Source organism: Trachypithecus francoisi, unplaced genomic scaffold (genome assembly GCF_009764315.1).
Source record: "Trachypithecus francoisi isolate TF-2019V2 unplaced genomic scaffold, Tfra_2.0 Lachesis_group11, whole genome shotgun sequence".
NCBI lineage: Eukaryota > Metazoa > Chordata > Mammalia > Primates > Cercopithecidae > Trachypithecus > Trachypithecus francoisi.
Window position 1 is genome coordinate 116,818,162 of NW_022681456.1, and position 24,820 is coordinate 116,842,981.

Consider the following 24,820-nt stretch of genomic DNA (forward strand, 5'->3'; position numbering starts at 1 on the left):
TGTTCATGGCCATATCTTCAGTGCCTTGCCAATGCTCAACACATAGTCAAATCTTAATAAGTAGTTGCTGCTTAACCTACAGAATGGGAGAAAATTTTTGCAATCTATCCATCTGGCAAAGGGTTAATATCCAGAATCTACAAATAACTTAATCAAATTTACAAGAAGAAAACAAATAACTCCATCAAGAAGTGGGCAAAGGATATGAACAGACACTTCTCAAAAGAAGACATTTATGCAGCCAACAAACATGAAAAAAAAAACTCATCATCACTGGTCATTAGAGAAACGCAAATCAAAATCACAATGAAATACCATCTCCTGCCACTTAGAATGGTGATCATTAAAAAGTCAGGAAACAACAGATGCTGGAGAGGATGTGGAGAAATAGGAAAACTTTTACACTGTTGGTGGGAGTGTAAATTAGTCCAACCATTGTGGAAGACAGTGTGGCAATTCCTCAACGATCTAGAACCAGAAATACCATTTGACCCAGAAATCCCATTACTGGCTATATACCCAAAGGCTTATAAATCACTCTACTATAAAGACACATGCACACATATGTTTATTGCAGCACTATTCACAATAGTAAAGACTTGGAACCAACCCAAATGCCCATCAATAATAGACTGGATAAAGAAAATGTGGCATATATAGACCGTGGAATTCTACGCAGCCATAAAAAAGGATGAGTTCATGTCCTTTGCAGGGACAGGGATGAAGCTGGAAACCATCATTCTCAGCAAAGTAACACAAGAACAGAAAACCAAATATCACGTGTTCTCACTCATAAGTGGGAGCTGAACAAAGAGAACACATGGACACAGGGAGGGAAAAATCATACACCGGGGCCTGTTGGGGGGTGGGGGGCTAGGGGAGGGATAGCATTAGGAGAAATACCTAATGTAGATGGCAGGGTGACGGGTGCAGCAAACCACCATGACATGTGTATACCTACATAACAAATCTGCATGTTCTGCACATGTATCCCAGCAACTTACAGTTGCTGCTTGAGTGACTGAAACACAGCTCTTCCTAGTTAAGGATTTCGTTTCGACGTGCAGCTAAAACCTAAGCACTAATAGTCCATTGTAGCTGTGTTTTCCTAAAGCCCTTTGACCTTTATTTTCCATTTCACAAAGTTTGTTATGTATGTGATATATTGCCCTCTTTCTCTTTTCCCTCTTCCCAGTGATGCGTCAAAAATTATTGCATTTTTATTGGGTGAGGCCCAGGTAATCTCTGTTTATAGCTCTGACCTTTCTGGGTGCAAACACAAAGTGAACTTTGGTTTATCTCCTGCCATAATGTAGCTGCTAATTACTGGCAAGCAGGCTGTATTCCACGGCCCATGTTACCAGTTGGGCATGATCAGAGAGAAGCGTGGGGAAGAGTGGGCTGAGGGACTCCACTAGAGGCTGACCATCTGGATTCCCTGCCTCCCGAGGAGCCCAATACAGCAAAGCAAGTAGGCACAAGGAGTATGGTTCTAACGTGATCGGGGTCATGAAGACATTGCTGTTGGACTTGGTTTTGTGGTCACTGCTCTTCCAGCCCGGGTGGCTGTCCTGGAGTTCCCAGGTGAGTCAGAACTGCCACAACGGCAGCTATGAAATCAGCGTCCTGATGATGGGCAACTCAGCCTTTGCAGAGCCCCTGGAAAACGTGGAAGATGCGGTGAATGAGGGGCTGGAAATAGTGAGAGGACGTCTGCAAAACGCTGGTAAGAAAATGTTAATAGAATCCTCCTCCACTCTGTTACTACCTCTGGGGACAAAATGTTGCTAAGCAAAGACCTTGTGTTTGTCTGATCACACAACTTTCTCTAAGGGCTGTACCTAAACCCCTTTCTATTTCATGACAGTAGATCCTTAGAGAGAAGAATTTGAACCCTATTATGCTGTGCTCACTCACACTTCATCTTGCTCTGGGACTAGCCCTGACTCAGGAAATGTAAAGTGTTCACGGCAGTGAAATGTCCCAGTTAAAACTGGGTTTAGGCCAGATGTTGTGGCTCACGTCTGTAATCCCAGCACTTTAGGAGGCCAAGGAAGGAGGGACACTGAGCCCAGGAGTTCAAGACCAGCCTGGGCAACATAGCGAGACTCCATCTCTTCAAAAAGAAAATAAATAAAAATAAATTCAGTTTATTGCCCAGTTCCAGGAAGGCATCATGTTTCCTTCTGTACACAGAGGTAAGATTTGGTCTAGACCTAAGATTTCACAGGGATACTAATCAAGAAGATGAATTCAGACAGTCAGTTTCACATAGACACCAAATCTTTCTTTGGGCCTTTTATCCAGAGAAAGACATTTGTCTCTAGACTGTTCACCTTTTTTTTTTTTTTTTTTTTTTTTGAGATGGAGTCTCACTTTGTCACCCAGGCTGGAGTGCAGTGGCATGATCTCGGCTCATTGCAAGCTCCACCTCCCGGGTTCACGCCATTCTCCTGCCTCAGCCTCCCGAGTAGCTGGGACTATAGGCGCCTGCCACCACGCCTGGCTAATTTTTGTATTTTTAGTAGAGACAGGGTGGCCTGTTCACTCTTTACATTTCCTGTGGCTGTCATTACCAGACATAGTTAATACAAAACATTTGCAATCAAATTCATTGTTGCAGTTCTTCATTGTATCTTTTAGTTATAAAAATAAATTTTATAACATTACATAAAATGTGTAAAATAAAGGGGGAAAAAAGCATCCATGATTCCCAGCCACCTGGAGGTTTCCAGTCTGTTTTCATGTGCTTCTTAGTTTCCTGTTTTTAAGAATGTGGTTGGTGATCACTATGGCATAGAAACAATTTTGAATCCTTCTGGTTCACTTCACATTATTGCACAAGTGACTTTCCTAGAGCGGCATGGCCTTTCTAGTCATCACGTGAATTGATGTGTAATATCCACTGGATATTATAATATCAAGTATGTATCATATCCACTGGATATAAATTACCTAATATGTTAATATATATAATAATTCTCTGATGTAGGATATTTCATTTGTTTTAAACTTCTCATTATTTTTATAATACTTCAACAAATATTTTCATGTAGTTTTTCTCCATTCCCTGAGATTAGATTACCAGAAATAGACTTACTGAGTCAGTGAGTATTTAATGCATGTTAATGGTTATTTGTGGTTTTAAGGATGGTATGTCTTAATTTTCTCTATTTAAAATTCTGTGGACGTAGGGCAGCTGTTCAGATATGAATAATAAGTTACTTCTGTGCACATACAACATCTCTGCAATTCTGAAACTAGATTCACACATAAGTGAATGGATCTGATCTAGAGCCATAATGGAACAAGGAGGTCATTTAGTAAAATCCCCTTATTTACCAAGGCAATGTGGTGCAATGGAAAGAACACTTGATTTGTCCTTTGAGGACCCGGATTGGGATTCCTGCCCCAAAGTTTTCTCTCTCTGTGATCCTGGGTTAGTCTCCCTGAACCTTGGTTTCTTCAGTTACTAAGTACCTGTCATGGGGTAGCTAAGTTCTAGATACTTCAATTACATCACGTCTTTAATCACCACCGCTGTGACGTTAGCATGGTTGACACTGGTTTCACGGCAGGAGTGCAACAACTTTGCTAAGGTAATGTAGGTTGTCTGTTTGAAGTGAAATTCAGACCCACATCTGTCTGATCCCAGGGAGTACATGGGTCACTCTTTGGAATCCATCGTAATATCTTTATCCAGTGTGAACTAACTTTCTAACTAAAACAAGGCAGTGGAACATTATGGTTAGAAGCAGATATTTGGAACCTGACAGATCTTGATTTATTTTCCAGCCAGAGCATTCTATGACAGGTATGACCTTAAGCAGCTAAATTTTTGGAACCTGAGTTCCTACACCTATAAATTAGAATAAGTGGTAGTTACCTCATATGGATAGCATGTGGATTCAATCAGAAAACTCATATAAAGTACCTCCTTCAGTGACGGAAACATAGTAGGAACTCAATAAATGGTAGTTTTTGTTGTCGTTGTTGTTATTGTTGAGGACGTTAATATAGTTGTTTTTATTGTTGCTGTGCTGTTGCTACTGCTAGAACACATAACCAAGCACCTAAAATAATAATATAGTATATTAGTTAGAGCCTTGGTCCCTGACTCATACAACCTGAATTTGAATTCCTACTCCATTATTTACAGCTGAGTGACATTGGGTGCGTTGTTTATCATCTCCAGGTTTCACTCATGTCATTTGTAAAATACAGTTATTAGTGGGCAGGTTGTTAAATGGATCATTTAAGTGGAGAGCTCTATGGAAATGAAGGAATGAGCTGTGATGTCGAGACTTTTACATCTGTTAATGCATTTTGTTGGATGGATATGCATGTATAGTAAACACAAAAGGTACAGGTTTTGGGGGGAAAGATAGCTCATGTTCTAAACATGTTGAGCATCATTATTTGGGAAAAAATTTAAGACAATATATCTGAGGATTACATTGAAGAAAAGTAAAAGTTCAGGCATTATAGGTGATGTTCCAAGGGGAAACGATCAGTATTTTTTCTAGGAATCAGAAAAGCTTTGAGGATCTCGAAGAACATTCAGGATCTAACGGGAAAGAACATGAAAAAAAGAGATTCCTTCGACTTCGTGACATCACCTCCCTGAGGATGTATGGTTCCAAGGCTAATCGCATGACCCATACCCTGGGTGTGCTCCCTCATGCTGAGCTGGTCCCACTCCTAGACCCTAGCACAGAGGCCTCAGCTTCATGTTGGTCCATGTTGGTCCAACCCCATCCTTAAAGCCTTAGATAGGAAGAGAGAGTTCTGAGCTCACCCCATATTGTCCAGCTTTCCTATCCTCCCAGGAATGAGATATCATTGTGGGACGGACAGTGCCGGTAGGATGAAAAGTCGCAGTGGGGGAAATAGCTTATTTTAAAAGTAAACCTTTGATTTGAAGTTATGTCATTGTCCGAAAAATGTTTAGTATTTTCTAGAGAAATCACTTGAGTTCTGGAGTGATAAAAAGGAAGATATTACCCCCACCAAATTAAAAATAAGAGAAAATAGTACACATAAAAGTAAAATATTGAGGGGCAGCATATTATACTATGCTCCATAGAAGCCGTTCTCAAATATTTTGGTATTAGGACCTATTTGTTTATTTATTTATTTTTATTTATTATTATTATTTTTTGAGACGGAGTTTCACTCTTGTTGCCCAGGCTGGAATGCAGTGATGCGATCTTGGTTCACCTCAACCTCCACCTCCCAGGTTCAAGCGATTCTCCTGCCTCAGCCTCCCGAGTAGCTGGGATTACAGGCATGCACCACCACACCCAGCTAATTTTTTGTATTTTTAGTACAGACCGGGTTTCTTCATGTTGGTCAGGCTGGTCTTGAACTCTCGACCTCAGGTGATCCGCCCGCCTCAGCCTCCCAAAGTGCTGGGATTACAGGCTTGAGCCACCGCGCCTGGCCTAGGACCTCTTTAAACTCTTTAAAATTATTGAGGGTGCTGAAGAGTTTTTATGTGGTTACATGTATCAGTATTGATTGTATTGAAAATTAAAACCGAGAAACATTTTAAACATTTGTTTATAAATTCATCAAAAATAATAAATAAATACCTGTAAACATAAATAATATTTTTGTTAAAGAAAATCTATATTTCTCAAGCCAAAAAAAAAAAAAAAACAAGCGGGTGAGAAGGCTGGTTTACACTTTTGCAAATGTCTTTAATGTCAAGCTTAATGGTAGATATCTGTATTCTCATATTGGCTTCTACATTCAATCTGTTGCAATAATATATGTCGTATAGCCTCTGGAGAACCCTATCATATGCTCATCAGAGAAAGAGAGTGGAAAAAGTAAGGAATGTCTTAGTATAATTATAAAAATAACTTTGACTTCATGGATGCCCTGAAAGGGACTAAAGGTACCTCAGTGGCTCATACTTGGAGAACTGCTATTCTACAGCATATCAAGTTCTAGAATTAGACTTCCCTAAGTTCAAATCCCTGCCCTACTACTTATTAGCTGTGTAGCCTTAAACAAGTTAATCTACCTCTCCAGACCTCCACTGTCTCATGTTTAAATAAGGATGACAAAATATTACCTCGAAGGATTCAGAGAGGATTAAGTGAAAAAATACCTGTAAAAAATCATAGCCCAAAGTTAGGCATATAGTGAAAGAGACCACCTGGCTCTATTCTGTTAATAAGTGAATGAGGAACTGGGGCTTCAGTAGGGAAGTCACTTATCTAAGGTCACACTCAACAGATGTTGGTTCCCTTTTTCCCAGGCACTGTGCCCGAGTTTCTACTTCAGTTTAGCTGTGTCAGTCATGGGCTGCCTGGAGCACTGGATTATTAAAGTGTCATTTTCACTGTCCCTCATGGTGGTAGGAGAGAACAGAGCCCTCATAGAGACAGGAGGTCAAGAGAGAGGAGCTGCAAGTGTGGCCATCTCCCTGTGACTTTGTGCTACCCTCCACGTCACTTTCTGAGTCCTCTTGCAGTGTTCCAAGACCCTCTCCAACCCTATTTTCTATAGTTCCTCACATGCCCTCTGCCATTCCTCCAGGTGCACTATAGCCTCATTCATTCTGTTCTCCTCATTTCAAATTATCTATATCCTCTCTATTGGCATGAGAATTAAATAAAATAAAGGGCATAGGGGGCTTAGTACTGAAGCTGGCTCATGGTTACACTCAATTAAGTGTGAATTGCTGTTAAACCCATCACTCCCCTCTTCTCTTCCATTAAATATCCCTGACTGGTCTAATTATATTGACGTCTCCTATTTGGCTAGTCCTACCAAACTACTGGCATCTCTCATTAAGCTGTCTTATAAATAAAGTATCAGGGTTTTCAAACTTAAAAAAGCAAGGCACGACTTGCACCCTAGTTAGTAGACATCTCTCAAGTGGCTGTAGAAGTACAAAGACTCCTCCATTCTTTGAAAGAACAAGTATCTACCTTTTAAAACATTCTTATTTGTTCAGAAGAACAACTTCTATTATAGACACGCTTTGCTCTTTTAAAGGTGATTAAAAATTATCCAATTTTACAAACTTGGTTTAAACCTCATTTTACGTGCGAGAAACTAAGTCAGAGAAATTAAAATGGCTTGTACAAGAACACATAAGAAATCACTCATAATCCCGGACTATGGACTGAGGTTTCCAGACTCCTTGTGGACTTGACAAACTTAAGAACATCCCTGCTTAGGAATCAGACATTTGTCCTGATTATTTTTTACTGGAAGGAACCAAAATGTAATAGACAGATTGAGGTCAAATGGTTCTGCTATTACCTTCTAAAACCTGGTGCCTAGCAATCCCCTGGGATATCACCAGCAAGACCTTTGCTTTCATCTAAATATGGGAGTTCTCCATTATACAAAGACCCCAAGCCAGAATGAACATAATTCACTTTGGCTTTGGGAGTAGCCCACAGAGGAAATGCCTAACACCAGGAATGGTGTTCTGGTCAGTAAGGCCAGCCATCCTTGTGATCAAACAGATATTTCAAAGAGAAACTTGTTTTCGATGTATAAGAGGAGAAATGTGTGAGTCAGAGTGAAATCCCAACAAAACTCTCATCTAATTTAAGATGCCAATGAACACATTTTTGTTTTCTTTATCCTTGATGAAAAACATTTTAAAGTAAGAGGACGTATTTTAAAGACAAAGGGGTTTTCTGAAAATTTTGTAATGTTACACAATCTCCTTCCCTGTCTACTAAGAAAGAAAACAGAATTTTGCAGCACCTTCTTTGGGAAAAATAGATGACACTTAGACTGTTAAGCACGTTCATTTCACGTGAGAAGTGTGGCCATGGCTGCAGGGAACTTCCTGAGGGCATGCGGGAAGTATTTTTCTCATCGTCTATTTACTCTGTATCTTGAATGCTTCAGGAGAGACGGGGCTAAAGATTGTAATACAGCAAGATTCGTTGAGAACAAATAATCATACCCATTGATAAATTTTGGATTTAATGCTTTGATGCATCACTAAGCTGGTAAAAGGCCATTCCCTCATGCATGAGTTTTGATTTGAGATATCAAAAATGTATAATTGGTTTAGGATGAGACAAACATGGCTTCAATTTCAGATCCCACTGTTTACTGCATATGGGACTCTGGTAAGACAAACTCAATAAAGCTTTTGTCTCAGGCTTTGATTTGTAGAAAACTGACCAAGACACCCCTTTTGAGCAAGAATGGTAAATCTGAGACACAGATGTGACAGCTTTTTATCAATAAGTATGATTGCATTAATAACTATTTCTGATGGGTATATTTCAACTGCTTAGTGTCCTCTCTATCTGGAAGTGTGACAGGCATCTCACACCTGACTTGTCCACCTCCATCACCACACACACCACATTAGCAAACCTGCTCTTCCCATGTTCTTTCTCATCTTGGTCAATAAGAGTTCCCTTCACCCACTTGCTCAGGTCAAAAATATTGGCGTTATCCTGAGTCCTCTTTTTCTCATATTTCATATTGCATTTATTAATTTCCTACCTTCAAAATACATCCTAAATGCAACCATCTTTCTCTACTTTTGCTCCAACTACTATAGTCCAATCTAACCTAGGTTATGAAGAGCATCTTCACTAGTCTCCCTGCATCTGTTTCTGTTCCCCACAATCTATTCTCTGCATCAAGATCCAGAGATGTCCTTTAAAAATAATAGTCAGAAAATATCATTTCTCTACTCAAAGTCCTCCAAAACTCTTATCCTGAATAAACTGAAAGCACTTACAAACGCCTACATGGTCATGCACGGTGTGGCCCTCACTCTGACCTCACATCTCACCCATACTACCTCTCACTTACTCTGTGAGGACCACACTGGCCTCCCTGTTCTCCCTGAAATGCCAAGAAGGGTCCCGCCTGGGATTTTTGCCCTTGCTATTCCCTCTGACCAGAGAAACCATGTATCGCATGGCTCAGTCTTCACACAGGTCCCAGTTCCCCCTAGGGCTTTGGTGACCACCCTATCAGAAATGCATTATTCTGAGTAACGCCCAAAGAAAATGTAAGCCTCTTGAAAGCAGGAACTTTTGTTCAATGCTGTATCATGAGCACAAAGAAGAGCGCCTGGCACATAGCAGGAACTTAGTAACTGTTTGTTGACTGGATGGATAAAGATCAGAGACCAAGGAAGACTGCAGCCTCCTGAAAGTTGGCAGCAACAGCACCTGGGGACCATGAAAGAACAGGTTATCATAATGTCTATGTCTTTGCTTCCCAGCACTCTCCAGTCCATACAGGAGACTTGCTGCATCTAGGGTTGTGAAAAGATGAAGAGGGCAGTGAACACAATGAAAATGTTCTAAAACTGGACCATGTGGATGGTTGCACAACTATATATATTTACTAAAAGTCATTGCATTGTAAACTCAACATGTATGATTTTTATGATGGATAAATTATACCTCAATAAAACTGTTGACAGAGAGAGAGACACAGATGCAAAGACATAGAGAGACAGAGACACAGAGAGGAAAAAAGTGACCTGGAGTAAAACAAGGGCCCAGGATGTAAATATTCCTAGGCCTGAAAATAGATATCCACTTTTTCCCAGAATCAATCTCATGGCTGGTATAAATGACTGAAAAATAACACTAGTGTTCTATTTTCCCTCATCTCTGGATGACAGGCCTAAATGTGACCGTGAATGCTTCTTTCATGTATTCGGATGGTCTGATTCATAACTCCGGTGACTGCCGGAGCAGCACCTGTGAAGGCCTCGACCTACTCAGGAAAATTTCAGTAAGTATTTGCTTTTGTGGATGCAGCTCATGGCCTACGAGCACCGGATAATCTTAGTGTGAAATGTAAGCACATAACCATGAAGCAGCTCTCCCATCATTTCTAGCCATATAGCTGAATGAGTGGCCAAGTACCAGGCAGGAGACTCTGGCTTTATCCCTACAGATTACCCAAATGACAGGGCCCTCCATGAATCCAGGAGAGTGAGGAGAGCCTTGGCTATGTACTGTGTGTACACTTTCAGTTGTAAGGAGAGGAATTCTTTTGTTTTACATTGTTTTTAAAATTTTGCTTTGTTTTGTTTTTTGGGTTGTTTGTTTGTTTATTTGTTTTCTGAGACAGGGTCTCCCTCTGTTGCCCAGGCTGGAGTGCAGTGGCATAATCATGGCTCACTGCAGGTTGAGCTCCTGGGCTCAGGTGATTGTCCCATCTCAGCCTCCCAAGATCTGGGACTACAGGCATGTGCTACCATGCTCAGCAAATTTCTTATATTATTTTAGAGACAGGGTTTCACCATGTTGCTCAGGCTGGTCTCGAACTCCTGAGATTAAGTGATCTGCCCTCCTTGGCCTCCCAAAGTGCTGGAATTACAGGCATGAGCCACTGCACCCAGCCAGTTTTTAAGTTTCTTTATTTAATAGTACAAACTGGTTTGCCTTTGTGTCCCTCAAGAAATAACTGAGAAATCATGTTTAAAAACATATTTCAAGGCCCCACACCAGAAATCTCTGTTTCAAGTCATTGCCATATGTCAGATCATAGTTAATTGCTTAAGGGTTGAATCTGACACCTAACTTAACGTAGTAACTGCAATGTCAAAAGATGGAAATGGGAAGAGGGAGATTCTTGCCTACTTCCTCCTCCGAATCACCAAACCCCAATCCCAACCAGAGCTTTATGGAGATAAAGAGTATTACAAGCTCTCTAGAGACAAACAGATGTGCAATGCACCCCCTTACTACAGAAACTAAAGAAAAGGCTGTCTGAGCAGCAGAGCACTGGGAGTAGAGCCATAGCTCTAAACTTTAATCAATAATATCACACCAACCAGGCAGGCCACACTCCCATCAGGAACAATGGCTACCACAGCAGTGATTCTCAATCTTGGGAAGGTAAGGTGTGCACAAGCATAGTTCGATAAACTCCACATCACAATTTCAGAAATTTATGCTGCTTTTCTCTGCCTCCACAGAGAGAGGTATAACCTGGTTCTCCAAAACCAGCGATGAGATGGTCCCAACCAGATTCCCCTTAAAAAATAGGAGAAAATAAGATCAATAATCACCCAATCAATTGCATAGCATTTTACTCAGTTTTATAGTTCTCTCTACAACTGAAACTTGCCCTCTCCCTTCAAAGCACCTCCAAATCTCATCTCACCACTATCTGGCCTACAGACACTACTAATGCTACAGCCTCCCAGTCCCTCTTCTGCCTCTTCCCATCCTGCACTGAGAAGGAAGCCAGGTTCACCTCCAGTCAGCTCACCTTTGTAAAATACCTTCCCTCCCTGTAGCATCTTTTCCCTCTTGAACCTCTCCATGCCTCAGTTGATCATTGTCCAGCTCAAGGCACCCTATGCTGCTCTGAGTTTGAGCATCTTGGGAGGCCCCACTTTCTAAACCTCTGGGAGCCTTCCCCTTGCTACTTCTTTCCTGTCTACTGAGTACTTTTCTTAGTTTTAGGAATTCATTGTTGTTTTCTCTCCTACAGAATGCAAGACGGATGGGCTGTGTCCTCATGGGGCCCTCATGTACATACTCCACCTTCCAGATGTAGTAAGTAATACTACTGTGAACTGAAGTCAGGACATGATATTGCAACTTAAAGAAACAACAGTCTAGTCAAGGCAACACAATCAGAGGTGTTGAGGTCTAGTATTTTGCCATCTCTCCATAACTATCATTCTCTTATGCAGGTAACTTCCCTTGCTCAGCATGGAGTGAATGTCTGTAGCCGTCCAGGTTCAGTCATTAACGTCTGACCTTGAGAGAAAACATGGTATGGGTAAAAAGTCAGAATTTTGAGCAAAGCAGGAAAGATAGTGAAATTGGATAATTTGAGGAGTTTAATAAATAAAATATTCACAAAAGTATGGGTAGAGGGCTGTGAAACACAAAAGAAAGTGCAGCACCCCAGGGTATTAGTAGAGTTCTGTTCTATCCTGTAGGTCTGTGAAAGTGGGGAAAATAACAATATATTTAGTTCATGGGGTTATTTGAGGATTATATAAATGAGATGTTAAAGTCCTCTGTACAGTGCCCTTACTATCTCAGAACAAAGCTCTCAATATATTCTAGAACGAATATATTTTTCTGGCTCTGGGAAAATTACCCTCATCTCTTTCATTCATTTACACAATGTAATTATCACCAAAATATACTGTGTTCTGCTAATTACACCTCCCTAATCAAAATCCTGCTCAAGTTCCTTTTTTGTACTTATTCAATCTGACCCTGAATCAAGAATCACCCTTCATCTGCACAGAGAAAACTTTGCAGAGGATCACTTGCAATGGATTTTGGAGGGTAAACATTAGACCTCTGAAAATTCTGTTGCGAAGTTTGCTTTTGTCACCTCACACCCACCATTACAATCAATCTCAGATGCTTAGGCTCAGTGAGCACTTTTTCAGCTTCTCTTCCATACCAAAATGCAGACAGATTCAGAATCTTACTCTTCCTTGCATTTGTTCCCAATTGTCATCTAACCTGATCACTTACTATATTGCTATAGAGTATGCTCAAAAGGAAAGGAGGATTGGAAAAACTGATTCACCATTTATGAAGACCTTCTACATGCAAAGAAGCATTTTAGCTGTTTCAGAGTAGAGAGAATTAAGTAAAACACAGCCCCTGCCCACCCAAATAGAGAAGGTGACAAGGACTCTCCTGACCAATACAAGGCAGTGAGATCAATGCCACCAGGGAAATAGAAACAGGAAATTGCAGAGGGCAGGGATCAGTGGCACCCGCCTGTAATCCCAGGGCTTTAGGAGGTCGAAGCAGGAGGATCTCTTGAGCCCAGGAGTTTGAGACTAGCCTAGGCAACAGAGCGAGACCTTGCTCTACAGAAAATTTAAAAATAAAAAAATTAGCCAGGTGTAGTCATGCATGCCCAGCAATGTGGCAGGCCAATATGGGAGGATCGCTTGAACTGAGGGGGTCAAGGCTCCAGTGATCCAGGATTACACTACTTCACGCCAGCTTGGGTGTCAGAGTGAGACCCTATAAAAGAGAAAGAGAGAAAGAGAGAGAGAAAGAGAAGGAGAGGAAGGAAGGAAGGAAGGAAGGAAGGAAGGAAGGAAGGAAGGAAGGAAGGAGGAGGGAGGGAGGGAGGGAGGGAAGGAAGGAAGGAGGGAAGGAAGGAAAAAGAGAGAGGAAGGGAGAGAGAGAAAAGGGAAAAGAAAAGAGAAGCTGTAGAGTGCACAGAAGGGAAGAGTCACCTCTGTTTGAGGGGACTAAGCTTCAATGGGGGAAAGAAACCTCATGAAGGAGATGCAATTGTTTGCATGTTGAAGAATGGGTAAAATTTTAATGGATAGAGAGATGAGGAGATGAGCTTTCTAGCCAGGCAGAGGGAGAAGTACGTTTAAAAGCAAACAAGCAGGGAAATGAAGAACTCTGTATTAACCAGAGTTCAGGAAATGTGTAGGGGAATAATAGAGATAAGACTAGCAAAATTAAGTAGGACCCTATTTGGAAGTTCATGGGAGGAAAGTCCAGGTGAAGGAAGTTGCATTTAATGAGATTCGCATCAGAAATCACTAAGGTTTTAAGCTTGGGAATGCCAAGAGAAGCAGCCCAACTTTCAGAAGAATGATTGACCACAGTATATAGGAAAGACACTGATGACAGGAAAGTCAGCAGAGAAGGAGGGCCTCGATTAGCAAGAAGGCAGTGGAGATGGAAAGGGAGAATAACTGCAAAGATATTTGAAGGTAGAATCAATCAGTAGTATGATGCTGGGGTGAGAGATGGAAAGTAGTCAAAGAAGCCTTTACAATCTCAAAACACTAAAATAAATGAAAAAATCTCAAAACACTAAAATAAATGAAAAACAGTTTGGAGGAACAGAAATGAAAGAGAATGCTGACTGGGAACATTGTAGTTTGAGATGCAAGCAGGACGCTCACTAAAACCTTTTGATGGAGCACTGAAGAAGGAAGGGGATGTTGTTTTCCTTCCTTCGTTAAATATATATTAAGCACCTACATATGAGCCTAGCTGACTGGAGACACCAAGGTGAACAAGCCAGGCATGACCCTGCTTTCAGGGAGCTTACAGTCTAGTGGAAGAAACAGATATTAAATAGATACTCACCCAAATAGTGACCTGGTCTTAGGTACCATGGAAAGTTTTCCTGATAGATAAAGAGATACGTAATCTAGGAGTTGAAGAATGAGTAAGAATCAGTCTGGCAAAGAGGCAGACGAACATCATTCCTGGCATTTGTCAAGGCCCTGATTGGGAATGAAGATTGATAAGTTTAAGTAACTATGAAATGGTCCAGGTGTTGAGCAAGGGAAGGAAAGCTCTCAAATCCCCAGCTGATGTCTCAAAGGCAGTTCATTGCAGAGCTGGGAAGAAGGCAATGCATGGCAAAGTGTAGATGGCATCTTTTTGGCTTTACAACGATGGTGGCTGTGGTGGTCCATCCTTTTTCTGAGTCCGACTTCCCTAGTATCGCAGCCCAGATATCGTGACAACTCACTTTAGAATAAATCAAAATAACCCAGTCGCATATTCACAAAATTGCCTACAGGGTGCTTAGAACACAGCATATGCTCAATAAGTGTTTTTAAACTCAGTTTTATGAGAAAGACTCCTATATACATGAGAAATCTGCTTTAATGACCTGATTTCATTCTTACCATTCATATATACATGCTGAAACAGGTTAAAGAGGGATCTTATTTGTGCTACTAAAGTTAATCCTGATAATGGTTTTTTTTTTCTCAACCTCTTGACACAGCCTTGACACGGAATTGAGCTACCCCATGATCTCAGCTGGAAGTTTTGGATTGTCATGTGACTATAAAGAAACCTTAACCAGGCTGATGTCTCCAGCTAGAAAGTTGACATACTTCTTGGTTAACTTTTGGAAAACCAATGATCTACCCTTCAAAACTTATTCCTGGAGCACTTCATATGTTTACAAGAATGGTACGGAGTCCGAGGACTGTTTCTGGTAAGCAGGATCATTAAATTTCATTAGCACTTGCCATGGAAAGAAGCCATAGGATCATGGAGGCCACCTAGTTATTATCAGATACACTTTCCACTGGTAACAGCATTGGGTATAGACACCAGTTCACTTTCTCACACGTAAATAAAAGCAAAGGGGATCAAGTAAATATAGAGTTGTAAAAATAATCAGTATAGTTTGCATCTGCAACACTCTTTACTGTTTTGAAAGTACATTCACATCAGTTTTATTGATTTCCTACAGTACGTTATCTGAAGAAAATAAAACAAGTAATAGAATCCCTATTTTACAGATAAGGAAAATGAAAGCCAGGATTAATGTTTTCACACTCCTGTGTAAGAAACAATACCAGAGAACACGCATCTTGCCTATTCCTACAATTAATTAGAAAAAGATGATCTCACACTTCTTCAGAGAAACAAGAGGTGGGGGAGAAACAGGAATAATGGGTATTGTATTAATAATAGTTTGTTTTCATACTGCTATAAAGAACTGCTCGAGACTGGGTAACTGATGAAGGAAAAAAGGTTAATTGACTCACAGTTCAGCATGGCTGGGGAGGCGTCAGGAAACTTACAGTCATGACAGAAGGTGAAGGACAAGCAAGGCACTTTCTTCAAAAGGCAGCAGGAGGGACAAGTGCTAAGTGAAGAGGGAAGAGCCCCTTATAAAACCATCAGAACTCATGAGAACTTACTCACTATCACAAGAACAGCACGGGGCAAACCACCCTCACGGTTCAATTACCTCCACCTGGTCTCTCCCTTGACAGGTGAGGATTATTGAGATGATGGGGATAACAATTCAAGATGAGATGTGGGTGGGGCCACAAAGCTTAACCATATCAGGTATCATTACTAAAATAAAATGGAAAGATTCATTCAACTCCAACAAAGGTAGTAGAGGAAATCTTCTGGCTGGGTTGCTGTCTATACTTCCAGGATTCTGCTTAATTCTGCAGTCTCTCTCCACCTAAGTACGCAAAAGACTAAGATGGGATACCACCAGGGGTGCGCATCTAGGGACCTACAGGAATCAACCCACAGTATCTAATGTGAGGTTTAAACAAGAGCAGAAATTATTCCTATCAACTTTGAATTTTTGTACAGTAGATTCAAGGGTTTCAACTTATCTATGATAATGGGACTAGTTGATAAGGCAGAGTAGAACCCTCTTCCTGCAAGCAGCTGGAAGCCATCACAAAGGACTCACCAAATGTCTACTATTTACATGTATACATGAAGATCCCTAAAAGCTCCCCCATCCTTTCACTAATTTAGAGCTTCACAATCTAAACTAGTGGTATCATGGTGTGTGCTGTCTATTGTGTTAATAGCAGAAATGAATTTTAGATGAACAAATCTCAGGATAGATCTGCAACAAAGAAGTGAAAGGCATGAAAGGCCATGAGGGAACTAAGCTGCTTTCTTAGTTTCTCTTTTTCCTATTCCAGGTACCTCAATGCTCTGGAGGCTAGTGTTTCCTATTTCTCCCTCGAACTCAGTTTTAAGTTGGTGTTAAGACAAGATAAGGAGTTTCAGGATATCTTAATGGACCACAACAGGAAAAGCAATGGTAAGAAGACATGAAGATAATTTTGTTATTTTTTTTTTTTTTTTGCTGACTTCTTCTTTATGACTACCACCTCCTTTTAAGTCATTTCAACAAATCCTCCACTGCAGAGCTATCATCATTACTCCTACATATTTTGTATATTTTGGGAGATCTATAATTGCATACAACTTCATTATATTGTTCCTTTCATTGACTAAAAACCTTATCCTCTGAGAGAAAATCCACAAGTATTACTGAGTAATTATATTAACATAATAATGATAATGCTAAAATCCAGCTTTTATAAACCTAAATGATATTATGACCCACTCTCAGCAAACTCTTTTTTAAAATTCACCTCAATCCAACATATTATTGGATTTGTGACTAATCTTCACACATTCTGAGCCCCAGTCCTCCTGGTGACCAAGAGGATGAATTTATTGATTATGTAGCTTCATGCAAAATTATAAGGTAAGCAAAGATTATCTCACTTTCCTAATATTTCTGTATCTTACCTGCCTAGTGATCTACCAGCTAGAGACCAAGTATGAAAGCCTAACTGGATAAAATTTATCCACAGATAAAAGACCACACATTGGGTACAGTGTACACTGCTTGGGAGATGGGTGCACCAAAATTTTAGAAATCATCACTAAAGAACTTATTCATGTAACCAAACACCGCCTGTTCACCCAAAAACCTATTCAAATAAAAAAAAAAAAACTCATCCTCACTAAGATATTAGGGGATTTGTTGCACTTTCCACAGAATTCTGTCTACAAACAAGAATGTATCAGGGGCAAAGGAATCAATTGTGAGAATTTTCTACAAGGGAAGATACTTGCTTGGTGGGTTCCCTGATATTCAAATTATCATTTGTTATATTAACGACCTACCAGTTGCAAAAACATTAACCAAGATATGGTGGGAAAGAAATATGTGAGTATTTATGTCTCTAAAGACTTTACAATTCAACAGGGCAGCATAATGGCACAGCATCTAAAAAGATCTAATGAAGTCTCCCCCTACTCTTCTCACTCATAGAACTGTGCATTCAGGATAGCTGGCAGAAATTAATGGTAGACTTCAGATTGGACTCTGGCATTGGAGTTACTAAGATGAAGTTTTGAGTTAAGAGGCTACAGATAAAGCCTAAGTTGCTTAGGGAGACTATAAATTCTTCTCCGTTCTCACTTTTATAACATCTTTTTCAACCACTTTTACAAATGGTGAGGTATACTTCACTTATCTATGCCAACATATTATGTAATTACTCCAGCCTGGCATAATGGAATAAGAACTGAACTTGACTGTCACAGCTATCTTTGTCATCTACTAGTTCTTTGACCCTTTGGCATCTTCGCTTCAGCCTCCTTAAATCTATAAAATTAAAAGAGTGATGGACTAGATTATTTTTTTAAAAAGATCCCATTCAGCTCTATTCTGACTCCATAATTGTAAATGAAAAAAAAAAAAAAGAAAGAAAGGAGGAATTTAAGAAACTGGAGTTTATCTTTAAAAAATTTTACATTAACATACTGGGTTCATATTCAGGCAACTGGTTCCCTCTCTGTTTGTCTGTAGACTGTCATGTATTTATCTCCCTGTCTTACCTTCTCCTCCAGTGATTGTTATGTGTGGTGGTCCAGAGTTCCTCTACAAGTTGAAGGGTGACCGAGCAGTGGCTGAAGACATTGTCATTATTCTAGTGGATCTTTTCAAGTAGGTATAATATTTTGAAAAACCCTCCTTTTTTTCAAAAAGGAAGTATTCCAAGGATTTCCAAAAGGCATATTCTCTTTTCTCTTGCTTTGCACAACCCCTTATGGGGTTAAGTATGATGATAATATTTGAACTCCGTCACACCCTCATTCTTATTTACCTAATTGTGGCTTTATTAGAGATGCATTCCTTTGACACCTTCATCCTTTGTAAACATATAAGGTTTACTATAGCCCCATTAAACCCACATATCCATTTATGACTGAGGCCTGCTCAGTCAACATAGAATCCTGGCTGGGTATGGTCACTCACACCTGTAATCCCAGCACTCTGGGAGACCCAGGCAGGAGGATCGCTTGAGTCCAGGAGTTTCAGACCAGCCTGAGCAACACAGTGAGACTCCATCTCTATTAAAAAAAAAAAAAAAAAGAAGAAGAAGAAAGAAAAAACATACGACCCTGATCTCTAGCCAGATTTTAAAGTCTTTGTCCAGGAAATAATAAATCAACTAAAGACTCAATAATATTGTTCCTGGTAATGCCAGCCCCATTTTTTTCCTTCAGTTGCTAATGGCCTTTGGTCCTAGATTACTTTTCCTTCAGCCACCTCTGATAAGCTTGAAGTTTCAGTTATCTGAGTCTGATATACACAATTATTCCTCACCCTCTGTGGTGTAATCACTAGGTGGTGCTCTTTTCCTCCACATTTCTCTGGGCCAAGGAGAAAAAATGCTGGAGAGTAGAAAGCACCTTTGATCATATCGCATCTTTTTTTTAATCGCTAATTATCTGATATGGTTGGAGACCCCACTGACAAGCTGTGCCAAGGTAATATTTGAATCAAGTTAGGCTTGAAGAAAGTGTCACTGCCATGCCCATGCCCCTTGTCTCCAGAAGCCAGATCACATGACTTCAGTTACCTGACTGGACCATTAATCATTACCTGTCTATATTCAGACAAGAGGCTGTTACTGTCTAGATCTTTCCCGTATTTGCCTGATCATTTCACCCACACTAACAATACTTCTCACAGCATGAATGGAAATGAAGTATAGGAACTGCAGGCTTGTTTGATGGCTAGACGTTCATGAAAGTAATTTAATTAACCAACTAGACTCTTAACTACAGGAATACAGGGAAGAGGGCAGAGTTACCAATATTTCACTCCAAGAACCTCATTGATTTCAATAGCTGCTTTGCCCCTGGAAGGAGCCCTTAGTGTAGCCAGGTTGGTGTAATTTTACTTTCAGAAATCCTCAATAAACCACCAAAGTGCTGGCATTCCTCTGTCACTATTCCCAAAGGACACCTGGCTATGTTTTGGAAAGCTCATGAGACTAAATTAGACATAATATGTTCACATTCTAATTCTGACACTTCTGGTTGTTTTGACTCTTGGATTTTTGTTAGCATTTTGAGATTAAATCTTCTCATTTGTAAAATGAGAATTAAAATGTCTTCTTCATGGGGTGCTTCTAGGATTAATGTGATAATAGGAGTAAAATATCCAATACAGTTCTTAACACATAGTAGATGTGTTCAAATATTAAATATGCTGGGCACAGTGGTGCATGCCTGTTGTCCCAGCTGCTTGGGAAGCTGAGGCGGCAGGATGGATAGCTTCAATCTAGGAGTTCAAGACCAGCCTAGGTAACGTAGCAAGACCTTGTCTCCTAAAAAAAAAAAGTTTTTAAATAAAAACATTAAATAATGGTCAGCCTAATTACAGCAGTTCAAACATATCAGATTCTTTTCAAACTTCAAAATAATAGGAAGTTTAGAAACTATAGCATTTGAGGCCGGGCGTGGTGGCTCACACCTGTAATCCCAGCACTTTAGGAGAGGCAGGCAGTTCACCTGAGGTCAGGAGTTTAAGACCAGCCTGACCAAAATGCTGAAAACCCGTCTCTTCTAAAAATACAAAAAAAATAGCCAGGCATGGTGGTGGGTGCCTGTAATCCCAGCTATTCGGGAGGCTGAGGCAGGAGAATCACTTTAACCTGGGAGGTGGAGGTTGCAGTGAGCCGAGATCATGCCATTATACTCCAGCCTGGGCAATGAGAGTGAAACTCCGTGTAAAAATAAAATAAAATAAAAAGTAAAAGTAAAAATAAACCATAGCATTTGCACAGCAATCTTAGACAGTACTGAGAGTCTACAATGTGCCGGGCATTGTCTAGGAGTTGAGGGTACAAGAATCAATAAGCTAATGTTCCATATATCAAAAAGCTTACCATGTTAGAGGAGAGGTTTAGTCTTTTTATGCTTATGTTTCATCATCTAAAACATAAGTTTAGTGATAAAATTTCTCTCTGTCATGTCTCAATATCTCTAAATTGTTAAAAGCACTTAAGGAAAAGAAAGTTTCTACCTATAAACCAAGCCTTAAAAGCAAGCATGAGCTCACATGTCCACAGCCCATCAAAATCTCAAAGAAATCAAGAAATATCTGTATTCTCGTTTTCTTTTCCTTTATGTATGTTAACCACAATTGCTTAAATTCTCTTATTTAACCTAGCAAGCACAGAAGAAAACAATTCTATCTGGGGAAAGTAGAAAGTTTTGCAGATTAATGAAAAAAAAAGTTTTAAACTATTTTCAAGGATGATGATATAGTTTGTGTGAACTGTAGAAGATACATCTCTATTTTTCCTAATTTTCATGAGGAACCTGTGCTTTTTATTACAGTGACCAGTACTTGAGGACAATGTCACAGCCCCTGACTATATGAAAAATGTCCTTGTTCTGACGCTGTCTCCTGGGAATTCCCTCCTAAATAGCTCTTTCTCCAGGAATCTATCCCCAGTAAGCTATTATTTTATGTTATAGTATAAATTATATATTATTATTTTCTTTGTCAAGGGTAAGATACTTTTTCTCCATTTAGGACCCAAATTCTAAAATGAGCAATTATTTTTACTTGCTCCAATTCACTCAACAAATGTTAACTGAAACCAACTACATGTACAGCATTTTGAAACAGCAGGGTCCCTATCAAAGCTCTTAACTGTAGGTCAATCTGCTAGACTATAGAACAGTCCAACAGCGGACACATGTGCAACATTGGCATGAAAGTAACAATACGGAAAGACAGGAAGAAGCCCTGCTAATGAGGGTCAATCTTACACTTATAAGAGGTAGACATTAAACAATGTAAAATAAAGCAAGGGTTACAGGAAAGTTCCCTACGTCCTAAAGCAAAATTTTCCTGTCACTGATATTAAAATCCTCCCATTAGAAATGTGTATTCCTAGGTTAAGACTTTGTCTTCCATTATAATTAAGTTGACCATTGTCCAAATTTGCCCGGGAGAGTTTTGGTGTATTCCTGTTATCCCCCTATGCCATCTGGTTTAGCATTTGTGCAGAAAAAAGAGCCTCCATTTGGACACTAAATCATGGCCACCTTATTATAATGCAGGGCTCCTGATTCTAATAGTATATTGGGCTTTGTCAGTCCCTGTACTTTCGTACGATTAAATCTATTAGATACATTCTGCCCACAGAGACAAATCTTTAAGAGCAGACTGGGATGGGAGGAGGAGGAAGGGGCAATGATGATGACATTAAAACAACTTTGGGATGGCAAGTCAAGGGCCAGGCCCAAAAAGCTGCAAAGAAAGATGGATACCTCTGGGGTGTCACAGTTTTTCCCAGCTAGAAGTCCCCCCATTTACAGCCGTGCCAAGATTAAAGACTGCATCCTCTTTTGGAGCTGGGTCTTAACTGGATTCTTTTTACCTCGTGAAATGATTTCAGCAAAAGAAACTGAAACCAATGAAAGGGTTTTATTTTTCCAGCAAATATAATTCTGAGTGTCATATCTGGATACCACTTGACCCTCTTCATGGTTCTAGCAAAAATACGATTCTTTGCAAATGGGCAGTTCAACATGCCCGAGGTAATGGAACCCATTTGGTCTCAGTTCAGCAAGGGCTTTTAATTCATCACTCAGCCCTGTGAGGGTCACCATTCTCCAGCTGCCGAGGCACAGCAGTTCTGACCCTCTCCATTATTTTTCCCAGGGCAGGCATTTGGGGCATGAAATAATACCCAATCAGAATTGTATTCAAAGCAAGTTCAGTGGTATCATCCAATCAAAACTGCTCATGTTCCATTCAGAATACTGAAATGCAGGGATTGTTTTTGGTTTCTGATTTTTGGGTTTCTCTTTTGCACTTTAATAAAAACAATCAACTACAAGCCAACATTATTTCTATATAAAATCTTAGAAGAATCATGAAAATGCTTCATATTGCCTTTCCTGGTTGCGTTTGTATGTTTTTCATCATGGGAATGAAGTATAACTGCTTATAGTTACTTCCCTCATTTTATTGATTCCAAGAGAAGACAGAATTGTGACATGGGATCATAAAGAACACTGACCCAAAGAAGAGGTTTTTTTTCTTTCTTTCTCTGTTTCTTTTGTTTTATTTTTATTTTTTTGAGATGGAGTCTCACTCTGTCACTCAGGCTGGAGTGCAGTGGGATCTCAACTCACTGCAACCTCCACCTCCCAGGTTCAAGTGATTCTCCTACCTCAGTCTCCTGAGTAGCTGGAATTACAGGCGTGTGCCACCACAGCCTGCTAATTTTTTCATACTGTTATGGAGATGGGGTTTCTGCATGTTGGCCAGGCTGGTCTCGAACTCCTGACCTCAGGTGATCCACCCACCTTGGCCTCCCAAAGTGCTGGCTTTACAGACATGATCCGCCTCACCCGGCCCCCAAGGAAGAATTTTCTAAAAGTCTCATTAAATAACATCCCTTCAATTCCCCTGATATCCCTTTAACTTTCCAGTTACCCTGCTGATCCCAACAACCTTTTGTTCTAGGCTCAAGACCAGATTCTTTTCTGAAGGACCCGTTTTAATATTTTCCTTTTTTTATTTAGACAAAACGAGACTTTGCTTTTGCCTATTTGAATGGAATCCTGCTCTTTGGACATATGCTGAAGATATTTCTCGAAAATGGAGAAAATATTACCACCCCCAAATTTGCTCATGCTTTCAGGAATCTCACTTTTGAAGGTACTGGTCTACAAAGAGCAAATAACCCCACTGTGAAGAAATATGGGCTTTCTGTGTGGATTTGGGGCAAAAAAGAGGGTTTAGCAATAGATGATTCCAAAGCTAAATCCCTTTAAACTCAACAGGATGCAAACATCATTACATAAACTTTGAGGGTGCTGTTATTGATAAGTGAACCCCAGTTTATGCTTCAGTCTTTTAGAATCTTTGGATGTCACAGAAAGGGCAGTTAGCGCAGGTTCTGTACGTATGAACCAAGCTCATCAAAAGCCATTTTGAGCAGTGATGTCCTGACTATGCTTGGAGACTAACAAAAGACTAAATATTTGCAGTTTGATTTGGGTCCTTCCATATCTCCTTTTCTATCCTTCAAGGATCTGGGACCCTGTGTTAAACCTTTAGCTATCAAAACTCCACAAAATAATACCCTCCAAAACAACATGAATCTCCTGAACTGCATGGATCAACGTTGCCCTTTCCTACAAGTCCCTAGTGAAACTCCCATCTTTCATTTCCCAGATCTCATCCTGAGACTATGAAGAAAATTTCCTCTAAATGTAATGTATACTAAATCAAAGAAAAATTATAGTGGCCTTTTCTAACTTGCCTCAGAGTCTTACTCTATGAAACCTTTATTTTACTGCAGAGTAAGTGACTTTCTCTGTAGGCTTCAGAGGGCAGCAGATGCCCAGCATTAGGACTGAGGGCTGCACCAGTGGCTATGGTGTATGACAGAGGTGGGAAGAGATCACTTCTGCTTCACTGAAGATGCAGCGAGGGAGACACAGTAATTTGTTGGTCATCCCATGTGTCCCAGGTTCTACCAGGCACTTTATATGCATTCTTAATTTCCTCACTTCCGTGACCATGGTTGAGCATTTTAATGGATTAGCATGGGCTTAACATTTGGCTTAACATTTAGGAAACAAATAAATGTTTGTTCCCACCACCTACCAGCTATATGACCCTTAATATCTCTGACTAAATAAATTATTTCTCATCAATATAACAGATAATAATAGTTTCTATATCATGATATTCCAGGAAGAATAGTATGATAATGCATATAATCACTTAGCACAGAGCCTGGTATATTGTAAACAGGAAGTAAATGTTCATTGTTACGTTGAACCATGTGAAGTTGCTAATTTGATCACTTTTTTTTTACCTAAATAGGTTTATCTTACATTGCTATTTCATAGATGACAAAACTGAAACTCAGAAAACTTAAGTAATTTTCTTCAATGTCTTCAGCAGACAAGTGATAGTGAAAAAATTTTGATCTTCCTACAATCTATGTTAAGATTATGCAGTGACCCTATACACCATGCTAGGAGTTCAGGAAATATTCTTAGCAAAAATGTATCACTAATAATTGAGGGACTTATTGACTCATTACATTTAGTATCACCCTAAATGCAATGAAAAGGTTTTTTGTTTTTTCTAAATAAATACATCTCCCATAAAAAATGCCCTCCAGAGACCTCCGGGCCAAGAAGCCAATCCAGGTGCCATCTGATTAGACTATTAATGTCAACAGTGTTTTCAGTAAATT

General features: G+C 39.9%; 1 protein-coding gene across 1 annotated transcript in view; it reads left to right on the plus strand.

Moving 5' to 3' along the window:
* Positions 1-995: 995 nt before the first annotated feature.
* The window catches only part of GUCY2C (guanylate cyclase 2C), an 82,861-nt gene continuing 59,036 nt past the window's right edge, over positions 996-24,820 (plus strand). The window contains 9 exon segments of the mRNA XM_033222792.1: positions 996-1,726; positions 9,638-9,750; positions 11,464-11,528; positions 14,725-14,940; positions 16,412-16,533; positions 18,141-18,237; positions 20,925-20,932; positions 20,935-21,041; positions 23,130-23,265. Coding sequence (XP_033078683.1) covers positions 1,510-1,726; positions 9,638-9,750; positions 11,464-11,528; positions 14,725-14,940; positions 16,412-16,533; positions 18,141-18,237; positions 20,925-20,932; positions 20,935-21,041; positions 23,130-23,265 — 1,081 coding nt within the window. The 5' untranslated portion in view covers positions 996-1,509.